Source organism: Ovis aries, chromosome 2, assembly GCF_016772045.2.
Source record: "Ovis aries strain OAR_USU_Benz2616 breed Rambouillet chromosome 2, ARS-UI_Ramb_v3.0, whole genome shotgun sequence".
NCBI classification, from domain to species: domain Eukaryota; kingdom Metazoa; phylum Chordata; class Mammalia; order Artiodactyla; family Bovidae; genus Ovis; species Ovis aries.
In genome coordinates, this window is record NC_056055.1 from 144,856,281 (window position 1) to 144,876,430 (window position 20,150).

General features: G+C 38.8%; 1 protein-coding gene across 10 annotated transcripts in view; it reads left to right on the forward strand.

Annotated features, from left to right (window-relative positions):
- COBLL1 (cordon-bleu WH2 repeat protein like 1) overlaps positions 1-20,150 on the forward strand; it is a 167,342-nt gene that overhangs the window by 129,849 nt on the left and 17,343 nt on the right. For 6 of the 10 annotated variants that reach the window (XM_060411126.1, XM_060411124.1, XM_042243796.1 and 3 more), the window contains 3 exons: positions 15,180-15,333; positions 15,806-15,880; positions 17,277-17,387. In XM_060411126.1, coding sequence (XP_060267109.1) covers positions 15,180-15,333; positions 15,806-15,880; positions 17,277-17,387 — 340 coding nt within the window. The remainder of the gene's footprint in view (positions 1-15,179; positions 15,334-15,805; positions 15,881-17,276; positions 17,388-20,150) is intronic. The other 4 variants (XM_060411128.1, XM_042243798.1, XM_060411129.1 and 1 more) reach the window with 2 other exon arrangements.

A 20,150-nucleotide genomic window follows, 5' to 3' on the forward strand; every position in this document is an offset into this window, starting at 1 on the left:
ACCACAAGGGTGCGCTGTTTAACAGAACTATAGCATTCTGATTTTTCCAGTCTTTTTCGCCAAAGCATCCTTTGAATAAAGCAGAAAGAGAATATTGGAAATAGTTACATTATATTAGAAATAGCAAATGCTTATCTCTTGTGGGTGAACTATCAGGAAACAGAGCTAGAGAGAGAAATAACAGTAATGTGTGAGAAAGTGATTTATAGTTAGCACAGTTTTATTCATTTTGAGTTTTTATTTTAATGTTCTTTAGTAATCACTGATATTCTATTTGCCTTAGGCTTAGAGATAAGTCAGTCTGTCTGTAGCCTGGAAAAAATGTTGCTAACCACACCTATTTTATACTTTTTGGCAGTCTATATTTAATAATTTGCCTCATTCCTCTAAGGCATTTCTCAGTACTGGCAAATTAAGGTATTTGGATAGTGATTTTGGAGCATCAACTGAAAATATTCACATCAAAGGCTGTTGATTTTCTGAGCTAATTTTGGCAACCAGGCGTGCAGTTTCCAAAGAGAACTCAATGATGATCCTAGTTAGTAAAATAATTTATCCTAACCTTTTGGGGGAACATTTCTGCATCTAAAATTCTTTCTATCCATCTAAAGCATATATTTTAAAAGACTACACAGTTTGCTGGCACTTCTACAGTGTCATTTTCCTTGTAAAGGTGAAATACCTTGTTTTCTATGGAAATGTTCATTTGGAAGAGAAAACTATCCAATTAGAAATTTTCTGGCAGTTTTACTTGGTTCTTTTAAAGCCATTTTTGAAGATGATTCTGCCTGAAGATGTGAAATGCCATTTGTGCAACAACATATGTAGGAGCTGGCCCATGCTGTCATTTCATGGACTAGATCACATGTATCACTGCATAAAATACATATAATTTTTAAAATCAGGTTGTCCTTGACTTCATACATGATAGAAGTCAGAAATGCAGTGATATTGACTTAAAAGTGACTTAGAGTACTGGGACTGAAACTAAGTTCAGAAATCTAGTTTCTGACCCGTGTCTACTGACCAAGTATCTCTGAAGAACACATTTAATGAAATCAGCGGCCAAAGGACATCCTAGTATTATTGATAAGTTAACCTTTTATGCTTATTTTACATTTGAAGAAGTGGAAGGAAAGTTGGACAGAAGCTGTAGTAATCTTGACCCATAGAATCCAAAGAATCTTTTGGAGAATTCTTCATACATTTGGTGTGACTTTGCTGCTTGGATGTGTGTGTATACAACAGAAAACTGCTTTTTACTGCTACTTGCATGACATCTCATTTTCTTTAGGATATTGACTTTTGGCTGGAAACATAACAAGGAATGCTTTTGACTGGGCATTTCACTTGGTCTCATTTTGCTTTCTGCTGCAGACAAACACTCAAATGTTGAGAAACTGAAATTCTTTGCCATATAGTCTTATGCAACTGAAATATAATACCTAGAGTGTTAGTTTTTTAACAGCTGATTTGTTTTTTTTTTAAATACTTGACATTTTTCATCTTTTACCCAATTTCATCTTTTAATATTTATCATGCTTTACAAACAGATGAGAGATTGTCATACGGTTATGAAATGTACAAGCATATATTTGGTCTTGCTTCACTTAATGAGTTTAATCTAGTCATTTTATGCAGAGTCATTAAGGTTGTTGTAATAGAGCATATAAATTTTGAGAAATATACCCCTTTCTAATTTTTTTCTCCAGGTTGTCTCATAACATTTGATTTTCACCTCCACGTTCCACTTATGATACAGAAAGTGGACCACACATATAATTCTCCAATTGCCTAGGAACAGTGGTTGCCATGGCATCTTCAGCCTGATATACAGTATACAGCTGTCTGTACTTCCAAAAATATGACTTGTTTCATTCAGTAGAGAAATGTACCAGCACAATAAAATATTTAATATGCTCGCTTTTTTAAGGTTTTCCCAGATACAAGACATACTTTGCATTGTACTTTTCATCAGATCTTGAAAGGGTCATAATCACACAAGGGCAGAAATAATGACTAATGTTTATATAACATTTGCTAATATTTCCGACAAGGATCACTTTATTCATTTAATGCTCATGACATTCCTCTGAGCAATTACTTTTTAAGCTTCTGCCAGCTTTACCTCTGACCTAAATGCAAATAAGCACATTATAAAGTTGCTAAATTTTAAAGAACAGTACTATTCAAAGAACAATAGGTCATTTGTGGAATTAGTGGGGATTTCACTTCCTTATCTAGTTTGATATTCTGAGTTAATAAAATATCATTGAGGGACTACCCTGGTGGTCCAGTGGTTACGACTCCGCCTTCCAATGCAGGGGGCACAGGTTCAATCTTTGATCGAGGAACTAAGGTCTTGCATGCTGCAAAGTACAGCCCAAACTTTTTAAGTATCATAGAAAATAATCAATGTTAGGGGTCTTCCTTTACAAGTTCTTGTAGGACAAAGCTTTCTTAGCCTTTCTGCCACCTTGATATTTGGGACCACATGGTTCTAAAGGCATGCCTTTCTCTGGTCAGTCAGTCAGTTCAGTCGCTCAGTCCGACTCTTTGCAACCCCATGAATCGCAGCACTCCAGGCCTCCCTGTCCATCACCAACTCCCGGAGTTCACTCAGACTCACGTCTGTCAAGTCGGTGATGCCATCCAGCCATCTCATCCTCTGTCGTCCCCTTCTTCTTCTGCCCCCAATCCCTTTCAGTGTCAGAGTCTTTTCTAATGAGTCACCTCTTCGCATGAGGTGGCCAAAGTACTGGAGTTTCAGCTTTAGCATCCTTCCTTCCAAAGAAATCCCAGGGCTGAACTCCTTCAGAATGGACTGGTTGGATCTCCTTGCAGTCCAAGGGACTCTCAAGAGTCTTCTCCAACACCACAGTTCAAAAGCATCAGTTCTTCGGCACTCAGCCTTCTTCACAGTCCAACTCTCACATCCATACATGACCACAGGAAAAACCATAGCCTTGACTAGACGGAACTTTGTTGTCAAAGTAATGTCTCTGCTTTTCAGTATGCTATCTAGGTTGGTCATAACTTTTCTTGGGGCGGAGAGAAGCTGGCCCCGTTCCTGGAGCTTCCATAATAAAAAGGTGGGGTCACTTGGATAATGCCGGCCATACATACAGTCTGAACTCTCTTCTGGGATGAGCTGAGTTGGTCCTAGTTTGTCCCCTTGATTGCTCCTTTGCTCTGGTAGAGGCCCTAACTCAGCTACCTGTAGGGTATTCTCCTGCTGTGCCTCTAGACACCCCTCTGTCTTGATCACTATGACCACAGAGAACCACAGTTACCACCGTCCTCTTTTCAACTTGATCCTGATCTCTGCTTTCTCCTGGTTCATCTTGTCTTTTTTCATTAAAGATATACTACTTAGGCCCATATCTTCAGGCATTTAAAAAATGTTATAAATAAGGGATTACCACTAATAAGACTTGAGTACATACTTTCTCAAAGTATTGGAGGGTTGATAAAATGGAAGCAGATTGCCTGAGGGACAGAAATGTAAAGCCCTTGCAAGAACAGGTGTAACACAGGTTGTAAAATTGTGTTTTAGGTTTATTCTGATATGTGTGGAGAGGGCTGGAAAGAATTATTTTGTGGCAGAAGAAACCCTAGCCTGGCTTGAGAGAGACTCTTGGATCTGCCAGAGGTCTCATATTCTTCTTTGTTTTGGGGTTATTTTTCTCATTGTCTTCATCATCTTCTACCTTGAAGGACAAGACATTGAACGTTGTGGTTTGGGTTTCTCCTCTGTAGAAAAAGGTTTTGTAACAAAATTTCCAAAAGTCTTTTTCAACTCTAGTATTATAGTATTGTTTTTTGTGAAAGTTGTTGTTGTCATTTAAAATCGGGCTTTAACAAATGAAAGTGCTCTGTTGCAGGGGTCTTTGGTTTGGTCAGTGTTACACTGGACAGTGATATCTAGTCTTGGTATTACTCATCTAAAGATTTTTGAACCCTGAAGAAGGATAGCAAAATAAATCATGGGCTAACTGGGATCTTTCTCCCTGAACTCTTGATTGTAACACAAAAAGCCAACACATGTGTTTTGGGCATCCCTTAAAAGAGGCTGAAGATAATAACATTTGAGGAAGTTATGTTCAGGTTAATGAGTCTGTTAACCAGACAACACAGATGTTATTATCATTGACTAACAGTGAGTTTGCCACTGTTATGCCAGCAAATTTGGAAAACTCAGCAGTGGCCACAGGACTGGAAAAGGTCAGTTTTCATTCCAATCCCAAAGAAAGGCAATGCAGAAGAATCCTCAAACTACTGTATAGTTGCACTCATCTCACACGCTGGTAAAGTAATGCTCAAAATTCTCCAAGTGAGGCTTCAACAGTATATGAACTGAGAACTTCGAGATGTTCAAGCTGGATTTAGAAAAGGCAGAGGAACCAGAGATCAAATTACCAACATCTATTAGATCATCGAAAAAGCAAGAGTTCCAGAAAAACATGTACTTCTGTTTTATTGACTATGCCAAAGCCTTTGACTGTGTGGATCACAACAAACTGTGGAAAACTCTTCAAGAGCTGGGAATACCAGACCACCTGACCTGCCTCTTAAGAAATCTGTATGTAGGTCAGGAAGCAACAGCCAGAACTGGACATGAAAAAACAGACTGGTTCCAAATAGGGAAAGGAGTACGTCAAGGCTGTATATTGTCACCCTGCTTATTTAGCTTATATGTGGAGTACATCATGAGAAACGCTGGGCTGGATAAAGCCCAAGCTGGGATCAAGATTGCTGGGAGAAAAATCAGTAATGTCAGATATGCAGATGACGCCACCTTTATGGCAGAAAGCAAAGAAAAACTAAAGAGCCTCATGATGAAAGTGAAAGAGAAGAGTGAAAAAGTTGGCTTAAAACTCAACATTCAGAAAACTAAGATCATGGCATCTGGTCCCATCACTTCACTTCCCATCACTACATGGCAAAAAGACGAGGAAACAGTGACAGACTTTATCTTTTGGGCTCAAAAATCACTGCAGATGGTGATTGCAACCATGAAATTAAAAGACGCTTGCTCCTTGGAAGAAAAGTTATGACCAACCTATTCAGCAAATTAAAAAGCAGAGAAATTGCTTTGCCAACATAGGTCGATCTAGTCAAAGCTATGGTTTTTCCAGCAGTCATGTATGGATATGAGAGTTGGACTATAAAGAAAGCTGAGCCAAAGAATTGATGCTTTTGAACTGTGGTGTTGGAGAAGACTCTTGAGTCCCTTGGAATGCAAGGAGATCAAACCAGCCCATCCTAAAGGAAATTAGTCCTGAATATTCATTGGAAGGACTCATGCTGAAATTGAAACTCCAATACTTTGGCCACCTGATACAAAGAACTGACTCATTTGAAAAGACCCTGATGCTGAAAGATTGAAGATGGGAGGAAAAGGGGACGACAGAGGATGAGATGGTTGAATGGCATCACCGACTCAATGGACATGAGTTTGGCGATGGGAGTTGGCGATGGACAGGGAGACCTGTCATGCTGTAGTCCATGGGGTCACGAAGAGTTGGACAAGACTGAGCGATGGAACTGAACTGAACAGTGAGTTAAAAACTAGATGATTCTAAGACAAATGCTTTGGTAGGCTTGGCCACTCAGAATCCTCTGAAGAGATTTAACTTGTTAGTAACTCTAAAAGGCACAAGTGAAAGGTGGTGGTAGTCATTTAGACACCTGTAAGTGGATCAGCTCTAATCTCATTGCTACCTCTTGTAGAATTATTTCAGGGGATTGATAGAAACACTGTTAAAATTAGCAGAATGGATGCCTGCTTATATATGTGGATTTGAGAGCTCCAGGCTCTGAGACTGCTTCCCTATTTCTCCTTTCCCTAACTATAGTTGTCTGATACCTGGAATATCACCCCTATTTCTTATACTCCTTCACTGATATGACTTTTTAAAATGTAAGTTGACTAAAGCAAGCTTAGACTTTCAGTGCTATCAATGAAGGATCTTAAAACAGGATTACAGAGAGAATAAAAAAATAGACTATATAAGTTCTAAGTGTTTAGGAGTCTTGACAAAGTGCTGCCCAAGGGGGAAAAGGGTATAGAAAAAGCAGGATTCAAAGAAGCAAAGTAAACTTGCTCTAGACCCACCAAACGTAGCATGCTGTGTGAAAAATCGTCATATAAGAAACTGGCATGTATGCTTTCATCCAGTACAAGTCAAAGCTTGTGTGCATTTGTCTGCCTGAGTGTATGCAGGTATAAGGTAAAGGTTGGACAACAAAATTTCTAGGAGGTAACCTGTATTTACTGAGATTTACAGTGATGTTTCTTTTGTTTTTTTCCTCGTCAACATATGCACTGTTTGAATCTCATGGGAGACTGTGCTAACTTTATGATCAAATCAATAATAAAACCAATTTCTTTGTAATAAGTAAAACCGACCTTCAGAGCTTTGCGTATTTTGAAATTCAATAGAACATCTTATACTTCTATATTACATTCACTCTGGTATAATAGTTATGTTTAAAGTTTAAGAAAATTGATTTGTTGTTTAAGTTGTCAAAGTATTTTAGAATTCTATCAAGAGTTAAGAGTTAGGAATTCCCTGGCGGTCCAGGGGTTAGGACTCCATGTTTTCACTGCAGGGTTCAGTTGTTGGTCAGCAAACTAAGGTCCTGAAAGTGGTTCTGGCTTAAAAAAAAAAGTTAAAGCATGACCTTCAGTTAAATGGAAATTTAGTCATTAGGATAGAAATGATTAATCCATAGTAAATGAAGAAAACCTAATGTCAATTATAAGGTATTATAATATTTTACAGCATTTATTGAGAGTGTCCAAATTGGAGAAGGATAATGGGAATCTGTGCCTAAAGAAGAAAAGAAAATTATATGAGTTTTAAGACAGTTTTAAGAGATTGCTTAAGTTCTCTCTAACCCAACCCGACCTTACATGGAAAATCGTATTATAAACAAACTAAAATCCAAAAGCTTCTACTAGAAACACTTAACAATGTCATTGAAGTTGAATCACTGTATTTCCATCCTTTGATTTAGTCTTTTTATTTTCCTAATTGTATTCTTCTCTCTTAACCAGGATATATTGATTTCAATGATCCACATCAGGTAATTCAACTGTGATTAATAAGTAATTTAATAACTACTATAGTTCTAGTACTAAGTAAATCTATTGAATGCCATTTAACCCTGTTTTCTTCAGCTAAATTTACTTTTATTTTAAACCAGTGAATTCTGATCTGGATATGAATTATGAGGGGTTAACTATCTGGCATGGTTTTCAGCTTGACCTTGTCACTTTCATTAGTGAATTAATTCAGTGATGTATGTTACTGTTAGAGGTGTAGTTTTTGCTGAAGGCAGGCAGACTTAGTGAGTCTAACTAAAATAAATAATTGGAGATTTCTAATCATTAACCATTAACCAAAGCATTTTTCCCATAGTAGGAAGAAACCTCTCTGTTTTCTTGTTTTGTAAATCCTCTGGACTTTAATATGATCTCAACTCCTTTTGGAGAAGGAAATGGCAACCCACTCCAGTACTCTTGCCTGGAAAATCTCATGGACGGAGGAGCCTGGTGGGCTACAGTCCATGGGGTCACGAAAAGTCAGATATAACTGAGCAACTTCACTTTCATTTTTCACTTTCATGCACTGGAGAAGGAAATGGCAACCCACTCCAGTGTTCTTGCCTGGAGAATCCCAGGGACGGGGGAGCCTGGTGGGCTGCCGTCTATGGGGTCACACAGAGTCGGACATGACTGAAGCGACTTAACAGCAGCAGCAACTCCTTTTAAAAATTTCCATCATAATTTGAACAGAGGAAATGTACCTTGGCTAGCTGGTAAAAACTAAAGACAGTTCTAAGCAGTTCTTTTATTTTAAATGTTTGCACTAAATGTATGAAATATTGCAGATTTATATACTTTAATATACCCCCTCACTAAGATTTAACAAACTAGTATTAAACATTTAGCTTTTATTAAACTCCTTTAATGTATGATGAAAGTATGATGTGGAGAAGGCAATGGCACCCCACTCCAGTACTCTTGCCTGGAAAATCCCATGGGATGGAGGAGCCTGGTGGGCTGCAGTCCATGGAGTCGTTAAGGGTTGGACACGACTAAGCAATTTCCCTTTCACTTTTCACTTTCATGCACTGGAGAAGGAAATGGCAACCCACTCCAGTGTTCTTGCCTGGAGAATCTCAGGGGGAGCTGGTGGGCTGCCATCTGTGGGGTCACACAGAGTCGGACATGACTGAAGCGACTTAGCAGCAGCAGAAGGTATGATGAAGCTGCCTGAAGTGACTTAAGGTGGCATTCTACACACAGTGGAACTGGTTTGTGCAGTGGGCTAAGCACAAGTTCCTGCAGCTGTTTGAGGTTGATTATAACTGAGACTGTCTCTAGTAGGACTCCCACCACCCCCAGCACTGAAGAAAGCACCATTCTTAAAGACCTCCTTTTACCTATACTTTTTACTCTAACCCCTAATTACAACTGTCATTTGCTTATTTACACTTTCACGTACTTGAAAATAGACAAATTACGTGTCGTAACATGAGCTACTATTTGTGGAGCAGTACTAGCACTGTACTAGCACTCAGTGCCTGACACAGGTCATGTCACATGAGCATCCAGCCCCAGCGAAGCAGGTACTGTTACTTTTCCCACTTTGTGGAGGAGGAGGCAGAAGGTTGCAGGGACAGTAAATGCTATGCTCTCCTGGTGCAAGCCCTGGCATTGACTCCAAAGCTCCTGTGTTTGGTAACCATTACATTGCCTCTCTTCGAGCTTGCAAAACCTCTGTAAACTTCTCTCCAATTAAACAGATTCACACTCAACATCCTGGGTAGCTCAACCCTGATGAAAGAAAACAGTAGAACTACTGGGAGTCGATTAAGGAGCATATTCCTGAAGCGCACAGAACAAAATGGGGCTTAAGAATACACAATGCCCTTCCTCACCCTTTTTTATTTCTTTAATATTTTATATAGGAACTCATGATGTGTTTACTTAAATGACTGCATTAGTTTAGTCTGTCTACTTTTTAGAAAGCTTGTGTACTAGATCTGTTATTCTACAGGCATCCCAAGGTACATGCCAGTTTTCTTGGCTACAGTCTATTTAGAAATACCTAGATCTTCTACCTTAAATGCCCTTTCTTTTTCTGTAGGTTTTTACCCAAGAGAAATGTTTTCCTCTAGGATCCAGGGGTTCCTTCATTTTAATCTTAATAGCGATATTTTAATTAACATGGAATAAGTCCAAGTTTGATTTTCTCTTGGCTGCAGCTTAGCTGATTAAAATTCTTTTCTAATAGCCTCTAAACACACACACACACACAAATTTAAAAACTCTTGTGGCTCTCTCTTATAGGACAACAAAAAATGTATATTAAGCTATTCTTTGAATGCTAGTATCATTCATATCTCAGAACGAAAGAAATATTCCCGTCACTAAATGAGGCTTATTTTTTAAACTCATCATTCTTAGTCCTTAAAAAATCCTGCCTGGCCCATCTTACAGCATTTGTTAAGTTTGCATTTTTAACATCAATTTAGTAAGCTCTTATCATTAATTATAGCATGGAATCTAGTGATATAGTTAACATAAGTTGACCTGGTCACACACAGTGATGATTATGTTCTCTTCAAAGGTCTTTGTTCTTAAGTCTGTATGACCCATGTGCTGGTCTCGAAACACAAGTCCATTTGCTTTCATTACACATCCGTACAATAGAGGAAGGGGGTAAATCTTACAGAATAGGGTTATAAAACATGTGCTCCCCACAAGACATTCATGGCTTTGCCCTTCTAACATGCGTTCCCTCAACTGTCTTCACAAATGCTATTAAAAATAGTTTAACATTTGTGATGCTGAAATATGTATATTTTGACAAATTTTAAATTATTTATCCATAGAAATATAAATATCCTGTACAAAAAAAAAAAGTTAGCTTATTTTAAGACCTCTAGGATGATAAATGAAATACATGAGTTTATTTTTACTCTGTCTTTGTGTTATTATGTCCATATAAATTTGTGAATCTCTGTATATACATTTCTCCCTTTTTAAAATTTCTGTGCTATCTGCTTTATTATATTATAATCAAATTTTAAGAGCTCTAACTCTTAAACAGATATAGTTGTCTGAGAAATTCATGTTGTGACTGCTTTTGTCAGATCATAGAAAAGACCAATAAATGACTGTGGCTGGGAACTTGACCTGAAGGGGAACACAAGTTGTTTTCAGATGACATGAAAGCAATCAGTCCAGAGACGGGAAACATGGTGTTAGCATAGAATTAGGAGGACCAGATGCAGCCATGGCTTCATGCATTCACCAATTACTTCCTGATCACCTACTGTGTTTCTACTGGTAAACTGGGTCTGTGATAGGAATGAGGCATACTTGAATAGGGCTTTACAGAAGTAATCTCATCAAGAAATAAAATGACATTTTTACTGCTTTTGATATTTTAGATCAATGTTTCAAAAAGTAAAGTGCCGCATTGTTTTAGGAGAATTTTTGGCCTTCTTCCTAACCATCCCTAAATTTGTTACTTTTATAAGATGGCAAGTGAACATTTCCAAACACAGACACATCATCATAAGAAGGTTTTTATTTAAACTTTATGTTCTACTCAAAATGATATTTAAATACTGCTGATTCATCACTATGTTCCTTTCTCATCTCTTATCATCAAGGGCCTTTCTCCTAATTATTTAAAGGTCCAAGCAGCATATGGGTGAGGAGCCACCCATATGCCCATCCAGTTGAGGTGTGTTCGGGGGCGGGGGGGGGGATGACCCTCTGATTTAATCAGAATTGGCTTTAGCGACTCAGAATCAAAATCTGGGTTTGGGTGGCAGGCTTTAACTCATTTCATGCTGGATTTTGGAGACGTCTAAAGTGTTCTGTAGAAGGGACCAGAGTAATGAGAGGAGAGATTGATGGTTGCAGCTATTTATCAACTGGTACAGAAGTCTACTGATAAGGTCAGCCTGGTGCCACCCTGTCTGACCCCTTGTTAAGATGACTTAACCTTAGTGAGAGGTGTGTTCCGCCAAGTACCTGCCACTGTGGACTCTGCTTCTGTCCCTGTGAGATGATCTGCCTTCCACTTTGGTACCTAACAGAGCAAGCAGTGACAACAGCTGACTCAAAATTTTCTCTGGGAGGGCAGGCTTTCTTCCTTCCCTGACAGAAATATGACAATATTTCAAAAGAGTAAATTTGCTGAACTTTTTGTGGTGTGTAGCAAAACATACTGACTAATAAACATCTTATGAAACAGACTGCTTTCCTTAGCTGTACTTACCTTCTCTCATAAGATTGGAATGGCCTAAGCTTTACAGACTCTCCAAGTTTATCAAGAGCCTTTATTTACAAATGAAGAAGGCAATTTTTGGTTCATTTCTCTCATTCATTCAACAAATATTTATCGAGAAACTTCTATGAACCAGACATTGTTCTGGAGATACAGCAGTGAGCAAAACAGGAAAAAAACATCCTTAATCTAAGAGTCAAACTGGTGGAAGCAACAATAGACAAGGTAAACAGGCCAGTCCTATAGTCTGTTAGAGAAAGATTAAACACTGAGAGTAAATATCCCAGGTGGCACTAGTGGTAGAGAACCCACCTGCCAATGCAGAATATGCAAGAGATGTGGGTTCAATCCCTGAGTTGGGAAGACCCCCTGGAGTAGGAAATGGCAACCCACCACAGTTTTCTTGCCTGGAGAATCCCATGGACAGAGGAGCCCGGCAGGGTATGGTTCATAGGGTTGCAAAGAGTCAGACATGACTGAATCGACTTAGCACAAGCACACAAGCACATAAATCAAGCTAGGAAGAGAGACAGGAGGAGAGAGAGAGTATGTGTGTGGGTGTGTGGGTGTGTGGGTGGGTGGGTGGGTAGGGGGAGGGAATCAAGGAGGAGCTCACTGAGAAGTGATACTTGAGAAATGACCTGAAGAATATGAAAGGATAAGATGGTAAGTTACAAAAAAGAGCATTCCAGGGATAGGGAACAGCAAGGGCAACCATCCTGAGGTGGGAACACTCCTTCTGGCACATTCAAGGAGCAGTGCGAAGGCCAGTGTGGCTCATTCCACTCCACACTTGGAGGAGGAGGTCAGAAAGATCTAGGTGCTGGGTCATTGATAACCTTAGAAGTCATTACAAGGACTTTGGCTTTTCTGTATCACTTGGGAAATTATTAGGGGTTTTGAACAAAGTGCTTTCACCTGATTTTTTTTTTTTTTAGGATTTATTTATGGCTTTGCTGGGTCTTCAGTTGCTGCATATGGGCCTTTCCAGTTGGGCTGAGTGTGGGCTTCTCATTGCAGTGGTTTCTCTTATTTCAGAGCAGGGGCTCTAGGCGTGTGGCACATGGGTTCAGGAGTTGCAGCTCATGGGCTCTAGAGCGCTGCTTCAGTAGTTGTGGCACACAGGCTTAGCTGTTACCTGGCATGTGGGATCTTCCCAGATCTGGGATTGAACTGGTGTCTCCTGATTTGACCAGGCAGATTCTTTACCACTGAGCCTCCAGGGAAGCCCCTTGATTTTTGTCTTAACAGGTGCCTTCACTGCTATGTTGCAGAAGGACAATAGGGAAGCAGTGTGGAAGAAGCAGTCCAGGTAGAAGGTTCTCGGTGGTGACTCAGACTCTGTGGCAGCAGTCAAACTGGCTGAGCCAACAGGATGGACGTGATGTGCAGTGTGAGAGGGGATAAGGAAGCATGACTCCACAAGTTCTGGCCTAAACAAATGGAAGAATGACTTGCTTTTTATTGAAACAGGGAAGACTGTGAGAACAGGATTATTTTTAATGGGGGAGATGAAAGGAGGGATTATCAGGATCTTAGTTTTTAGACATGCTGAGTTTGAAATGGGCTTTGATACTAAGTGAAGATCAGACAGAGGTCCAGGAATGGAGACATAGTTTGGAATCACCAACATATAAATAATACAGAAAATAATATAAATATTTATATAAATAAATACGGAAAATGTATATACAAGGTCCAAGACCTGTAAATAATATAAATAATACAGAAAACCTAGAGATAGTGGAGATTACTAAGAGTGAGCATAGATATTAAAGAGAATATGTCCAAGGACTAGATGAAAAGGACCCACACAGAAATAGAAAGTTCAGATGTATGCAGAATAAGGATATAGTATCCTGGATATAAGAAAAAGGAGACTTTAGAGGATGGTCAGCTATGTAATGCTGCTAATATGTGCAGTAAGTGAGCTCATAGGAAGAGTTGCCTCATTGGAAAAGACCCTGATGCTGGGAGGGATTGCGGGCAGGAGGAGAAGGGGACGACAGAGGATGAGATGGCTGGATGGCATTACCGACTTGACGGACATGAGTTTGGGTGAACTCCGGGAGTTGGTGATGGACAGGGGGGCCTGACATGCTGCGATTCATGGGTTCGCAACAAGTCGGACACGACTGAGCGACTGAACTGAAATGAAGAAGTAACCTCTGATTTAGTCAGGGAGGAGGTCATTGATGACTTGCATAGTATAAAGTAAAAACAGTTTTCTACCAATGTAGGGAAAACCCAGTTCTTTCCTACTATGTGTCTCTTCCCTGAGTCTTCTTTGCTACTCACACAAAACATTTCACTTCTGGTCACCAGACGTGTGGAGGTTTTCCCCCACACCACCAAGCAATTTTTAGACACCAGCATTCAACTCAATTCTGACCCACCTACCCAGAGACAGCATGATTCCATAGGATAAGGGCTCCGTCCCACAAGACTGCCCTCCCTTCCCATACACACTTCTGACACCAGTCAGAAGCCCTAACCAACCAGCTGTTGATCATAGGTTCCAGTGACCCTCTTCTTGAACTTCAGATACCATTCCCAAGTCCAAGTTGTTACCTATACTTCTGACCGACTTGCTATAAACCAGAGTTTTCTTCGACCCCTTCTCAGGTTTAATTAATCTGCTAGAACAGCTCACAGAATTCAGGGAAACACTTGCCTATATTTACCTGTTTTTAAGGGATATGGTAGAGGATATAGGTGAACATGCAGATGGAAGAGACATATAGGACAAGGTATGTGGGAAGAGGCATGGCGCTTGCAATGACCTATCCAGGTATTGCACTCTCCCAGCAGCTCCATGTGTATCAACCTGGAAGCCCTCTGAACTCCATACTTTTGTGATTTCATGGCAGCCTCAGCACACAGGCATGATCAGTCATTAATTCCATTTTCAGCCCTTCTCCTTTCTCAAGACAGTGAGGGCAGGGCTGAAAATTTCAGACTTCTAATTGTGACTTCCCCATGACAAGCCCTCATTCAGGAGGCCTCCAGAGTTGCCTTATTATAACAAAAGATACTCCTATCACCCAGGAAACTACAAGGTTTCAGGAGCTCTATGTCAGGAGCCAGGGTCCAAGACCAATATTAGAACAAGAGATGATTCTAGTGTTCTTGTCACTTAGGAAAGTTCAAGGGTTTTAGGAGTTCTGTGCCAGCAACAGGGACAGAGACCTTTATGTATTTCTATTATCTCACAGACAGGAATAGTTTTAATGGATCAAAGACTGAGAGAAGTCTGATTGGAGGGGTTCAAGTGGCAGATGAGAAATGGGAGAAAAAAATTATGAATAACTCTTTTAAGCAGGTTTGTTGTAAAGGGCAAGAGCAAGATGACATGGCAGTGGGCCAGGAGGCACTGGCCAGCCGGCTGACAGTCACATGCTGTGAGTGTGAGCGTCAGCTGTGTATAGAGTCACGGACCTCAGATGACCTTGCTTTTGGTAAACATATAGATTTTTGAAATGTTTGTCATTGATGTATTGTGCTAAAAAGAGAAAGATCAAGCCAGTCTCAATGTACAAATATTCTTCCCTTTTTCGCTTCTGACTTTACTCCAGTAGTTTCCTCTAGATTTTTCTTTGGAAGCTAGTTTTTATGAGTCATGTACATTTTAATTAGTTGTTTATATGCCTGCCTCCCATTCTAGCCTTTCTTGAGAAGGACCATGTTTTATTTTTCTTTACATATCCATTTCTGGCACATGGCAGATACTCTGTAAATGCTTTCTGACTGTTAAGCTCCATGTTGGCATGTGATGTGTTGGAATGGAAAGGTCAGTGTCTTCCTAAAGCCTGCTGTTCATTTTCGACTGGAGATTCCATTTGGTTGTTTTGTTTTCTATAGAGTTCCTATGGAGCAGGCAGGGTGAGGACGGGTTCTCTGCAGCTCAGTAGCACATCAGCTGGGAATTCATCTTTGAAAAGGACAAAGCGAAAAGCACCTTCCCCGCCCTCGACAACAGTCCTGCTGCAAAGCAATGAGAACAGTCATGTGACTGGTAATGTCAATTTTCCCATTAACATTACATTTGTGCTGTGTTTTCTTTAGACAACAGAGATGATATGTTATAAATTATGTATTTTTATTAAATAATAATAGTACTTACTTAACTTTTAATTAATTGATTTTATTAGTAATACTTAGATAGCCCCTGATTATTCTCACCACCTTTGAAAAATCTGCAACTTAACAAAGTGTAAAACTGTACAGCTCCATGACCCTAAAATGAGCATATTATAATTTATGAGTCTATTAAGAAGATACTGTCTTTCCAGGACTGACTACATGTAGGATTGGGAATCTAACCAGATTTGGCTGTATCAGAGCTAGACAAGTAAAGAGGTTTCTAAGGTGGTTAGGGCTATCTCTTTCTGAATTCTATAAATGCCACTAAGTTAAGCTAGTAAGGAATTGTTTCATTGGTGAATGTGACCTGCCTGCTTATAAGTTATGTCTCTTCTGTCCTCTAGCCACACAGTCAGTACCTGCAGTTCCTACAGACAGTGGCATAGAAGTGAGCTCTTCTGAGGGCCTGTCCAGCCTAGGTATGACACCTCTGTTCCTCATCTTGTAACCACTGAGAAAGAACTTCGAGTAGAGCTGAGGAATGAAGTTAGAAGCTACTTGTGATGCTCTGTACATGAAGGAGATACAGATACTTTGACTCCATTTCCCACCTGGGAGGGGCTTCCCCAGTAATTCAGTAGAGTCTGCCCGCAGTGCGCGAGATGTGGGTTCAATCTCTGGTTGGGAAGATCAGAGAAGGAAATGGCAACTCATTCCAGTATTCTTGCCTGGAAAATTCCATGGACAGAGGAGCCTGGTGGCTATAGTCCATGGGGTCAGAAAGAGTTGGATATGACTGAGTGGCTAACACCCACATTATACAGTATGAAATGAAAAATATTCCCCTCCTGAGCTCAGAGCATGAAACACAGCAATCAGAATTTTAATTCTGTGATGGTACCCTGAGTACTTTTCCTATAGGTCTCCTGCTTTTCCTTATGCAATGCCAGGTTGCCATTTATTAATCTTCTCCCCCAGAGGAACAATGCATCTTAGTTAGGAATGCACCTTGGTGTTTCCAGAAGAAAACTTATATGAAGGTATAAAGTATCATTCTTTATTCAGCTGTCATCGGTGTGAATTCATAGTGTCCTAATGTAATGATAAAAATTTACTGTGAACTATTTATTGTTATATGGTTTATTTTGAATTTTCTCTAAATAAGTAAAATTCCAGTAAAAAAAAAATTCAACCTAATACTGTTTCCTAATATTTTAAATGACAGCTATTTAGTAGCTATTATAGGTATGATAAAATTTCTTCTTCCTTAGACTTAGTTAGATATAAGTGAATATGATAAAAATAGAATATTACTATGTCAGTACTTTAACATGGAGATAATTTGATAGGTATAAAAATTGCTTAATATAACTACTTAATTTTTATAATTGATGTTCACAAATACAGAAAAACTCAGGAGCACCCAAGTGTTCCTGAATCATTAATCCTTAGGTGATCCTTAGGAATTTAATATTTTGACATAGAATTCTCCTTTCTTCTGTGATTAAAAACACTATCATTAGGTAACTAGTAATGATTTTTCTCAAGTCTTACCCAGAGTAATATCAATAACACCATTCTGTTTCACATGGAAATTTATTAAATAATATCAAACTATATAAATGAAATAATATCAAACTATATAAATGAAATGAGGATTTCTAAAGTATTAGAGACAAGTGGCTGCTCTTTGAACTCTGCTCCATAGCTCTTTCCTCTTCTGGTCCTTCCCCCCTCCCCCCTCATCTCTCTCTTATTTAATGCATGGCTAATTGTGAGGTCACAAATATAATTTCTTCCAAAATGCTTCTCGGTCTCTGCTTGCTTGATTCTGTTTTCTAAGTGCCATCACCGCAGCTTTTACTTCTTTGGCAGAAGCCTCCCTTGGCCCTGGGAACGAGCAGTGCGCTGTGTCCCAGCTGCCCGCTGAAGCCCCTGTCTCGGGGTGCCCTGGAACGCCTGAGGCTGCTGCCACATCTCTGCCCTGTAAGTTACCTGGCCTTCCCTCAGTCTCTAAAAATGAAAGCGAAAACAACTCATGTAACAACCACAAGTGTCTGATACAGTGAGCATTTTTCTGAATAAATGAATTTTTTTTAAAGTTCACAAGAATAGGTTTAATCTAATACAATTCTGTTTTAGCAAAGGATAGTGGTTGTCAAACAATTTTGCCCTTTCGACTATTTCCAGGAAAAATATACACGATGTCCCAAAAGGCTTAGTGAAATTTTAAGCTTTAATGACATAAGATGCTACAAACTAAGTTTATTTGAATTTCTTTTACACAATTGAATTTTGTGAATTTTAAATATTTTGAATTTTATTTTTGTTTCAATTTTGTAACCTTTAGAAGGATTGAAAAAATTATGATAAATAGATTCAAATTATAGAAAGCTAAGTAAATGTAAAAGAAATTTCAATAATTATACTTTCAAATGATATTTTTGTAATTTTTTTTTTAACACACTTTGGGAGTTGTTGTATCTTCAAACTACACCAAAGGTTTGGATATTCTGTTCTTTGAAAGTGAGTTGTCTTCCCTTAGAATGTATGAAGCTGAAATATAATAGTTGTGATATAACATCTGTGAAAAGTATTCACTGTTCACAGTCCCCACCTCATTTTGTTATAGTCATTGTTGTTGTTGTAGTTTTAAAATTTGGTCATTTGACCATAGTATCAGTAAACAAACTTGATTTAATATTTTTTAAAGCTTGGGAAAATCTGTACTAATCAAATAACAAAGTGTGAAAGTGCTCTTGATTAGAATTTTTTTTTAAAGAATCACAGCCTTTTCTGAGACTTTTAATGACAGGAATGCATTTATTTAAGAAAGCCTACATAATGCTTGGGCTTCCCAGTAGCACAATGGTGAATCCGCCTGCCAGTATAGGAGATGCAGGGTTCAGTCCCTGGGTTGGGAAGATCCCCTGGAGTAGCAAATGGCAACTCACTCCAGTATTCTTGCCTGGTGAATTCTATGGACAGAGGAGCCTGGTGGGCTACAGTTCATGGGCTCACAAAAAGTCAGACACAACTGAGCATGCACACATATAATGCTTGTAACTACTAAGTATAAGTAGCTCAGACGGTAAAGTGTCTGCCTACAATGCAGGAGAGCTGGGTTCGATCCCTGGATCGGAAAGATCCCCTGTAGAAGGAAATGGCACCCCACTCCAGTACTCTTGCCTGGAAAATCCCATGGACTGAGGAGCCTGGTAGGCTACAGTCCATGGGGTAGCAAAGAGTTGGACACGACTGAGCGACTTCACTTGATAAAACCCCAGAAAAATAATCTGAAAAGACTTTTGAAACGTGTGACTCATCCTTCATACTTTAGGACCATTTTCTCAGTGAGGACCTCATGCTTAAAATTGTGTATCTGCATAAAATACTTGTGATTGTGAAGAGAGAAATAGGGAGAAAGATCAATAATTTGCTAAATGTTACCTCAGTTAATTTCAAAAGAGCTTAACATATATCCAGGAGCCATCTATAAAACACACTTGCATCTAAATCATAATGGCCATTAAGTTTTCCTGGATACATTTTTTAAATTATGTAAATATGTTCCTACTATATAGATGTCATATCTATATAGTTACTTTAAAGGCATAATATTGTACACTGGCATCAAAATAACTATTTCATGTCATGATAAAAACTTGTATGTATAAGTATGTGCACATATTTATATATATGTTTACTTAAAGTCAAATTATTTGTTCTTAGTAATCTACTTTTCAATTTATAACAAAAATGTTAAAATTCCCCACATTTATCAAAAATCACAAATGGCATACTACTCTGTCTATATGCTTAAAGATAAATACATTTTAATTATTTCAAATATTCTTCAAATACATTAAACTTTTTGTTAAATTTTGTAGATGTGCAGATCACTACAATTCAATGATATACTACTTTTTTTCCCTCCCTCAATTGGGGTAAAATTAAACTTTGTTCAGCTGCTATTGTGTAGGTGGAGGTACTGAATTATATTCAAATAAGCAGAGATCCAAAAACTCATTTGTTGGTTTAAATATACTTTCAGAACTAGTGTGGACACTAACCACTTAGGATGGCTCCTTGTCTTTTACCCTGTTGGCCATTTGTTGTTAGAACTAAGAAATAATAATAAAACCATTTTATTCAACAAAATATTAACCACAGCTATTGAAAAGAATCAGACACACACACGTATCGATATGGGACAACCTTTAAGATACAGGATGCTTCCATTTAGATTAAATAAACCAACAAGAAGAAGAGAAGGAAATGTATGTGTATCTGCTTAAAAGGTATATACTCATTATACTTAGTTAATATAGAGAAAGGAAGACTTAATGGAAGTTGCCTCTGAGAATCAAACTCAATAGGAATTAAAATTAATTTTTATAGCATAATGCTTATTCTATTATTATCTTAAAAATTAAGCATCTCAGTAAGTGGCTTTTAACTTTGGTTACACACTAGAATCACCCAAAGAATCTTAAAAATTCTTGGTCCTGTCCTGCAGAGATTCTAGTTTAACAGATGTACAGTAGAGGTGAGCATCAGTATTTTTAAAGGATGCTCAGACAGTTCTCAATCATAGCACTGATAACTACTGAGTCAAACTTTGTAATTACACTTGTGAAGTGAAGTGAAGTCGCTCAGTCGTGTCCAACTCTTTGCGACCCCATGGACTGTAGCCTACCAGGCTCCTCCATCCGTGGGATTTTCCAGGCAAGAGTACTGGAGTGGGTT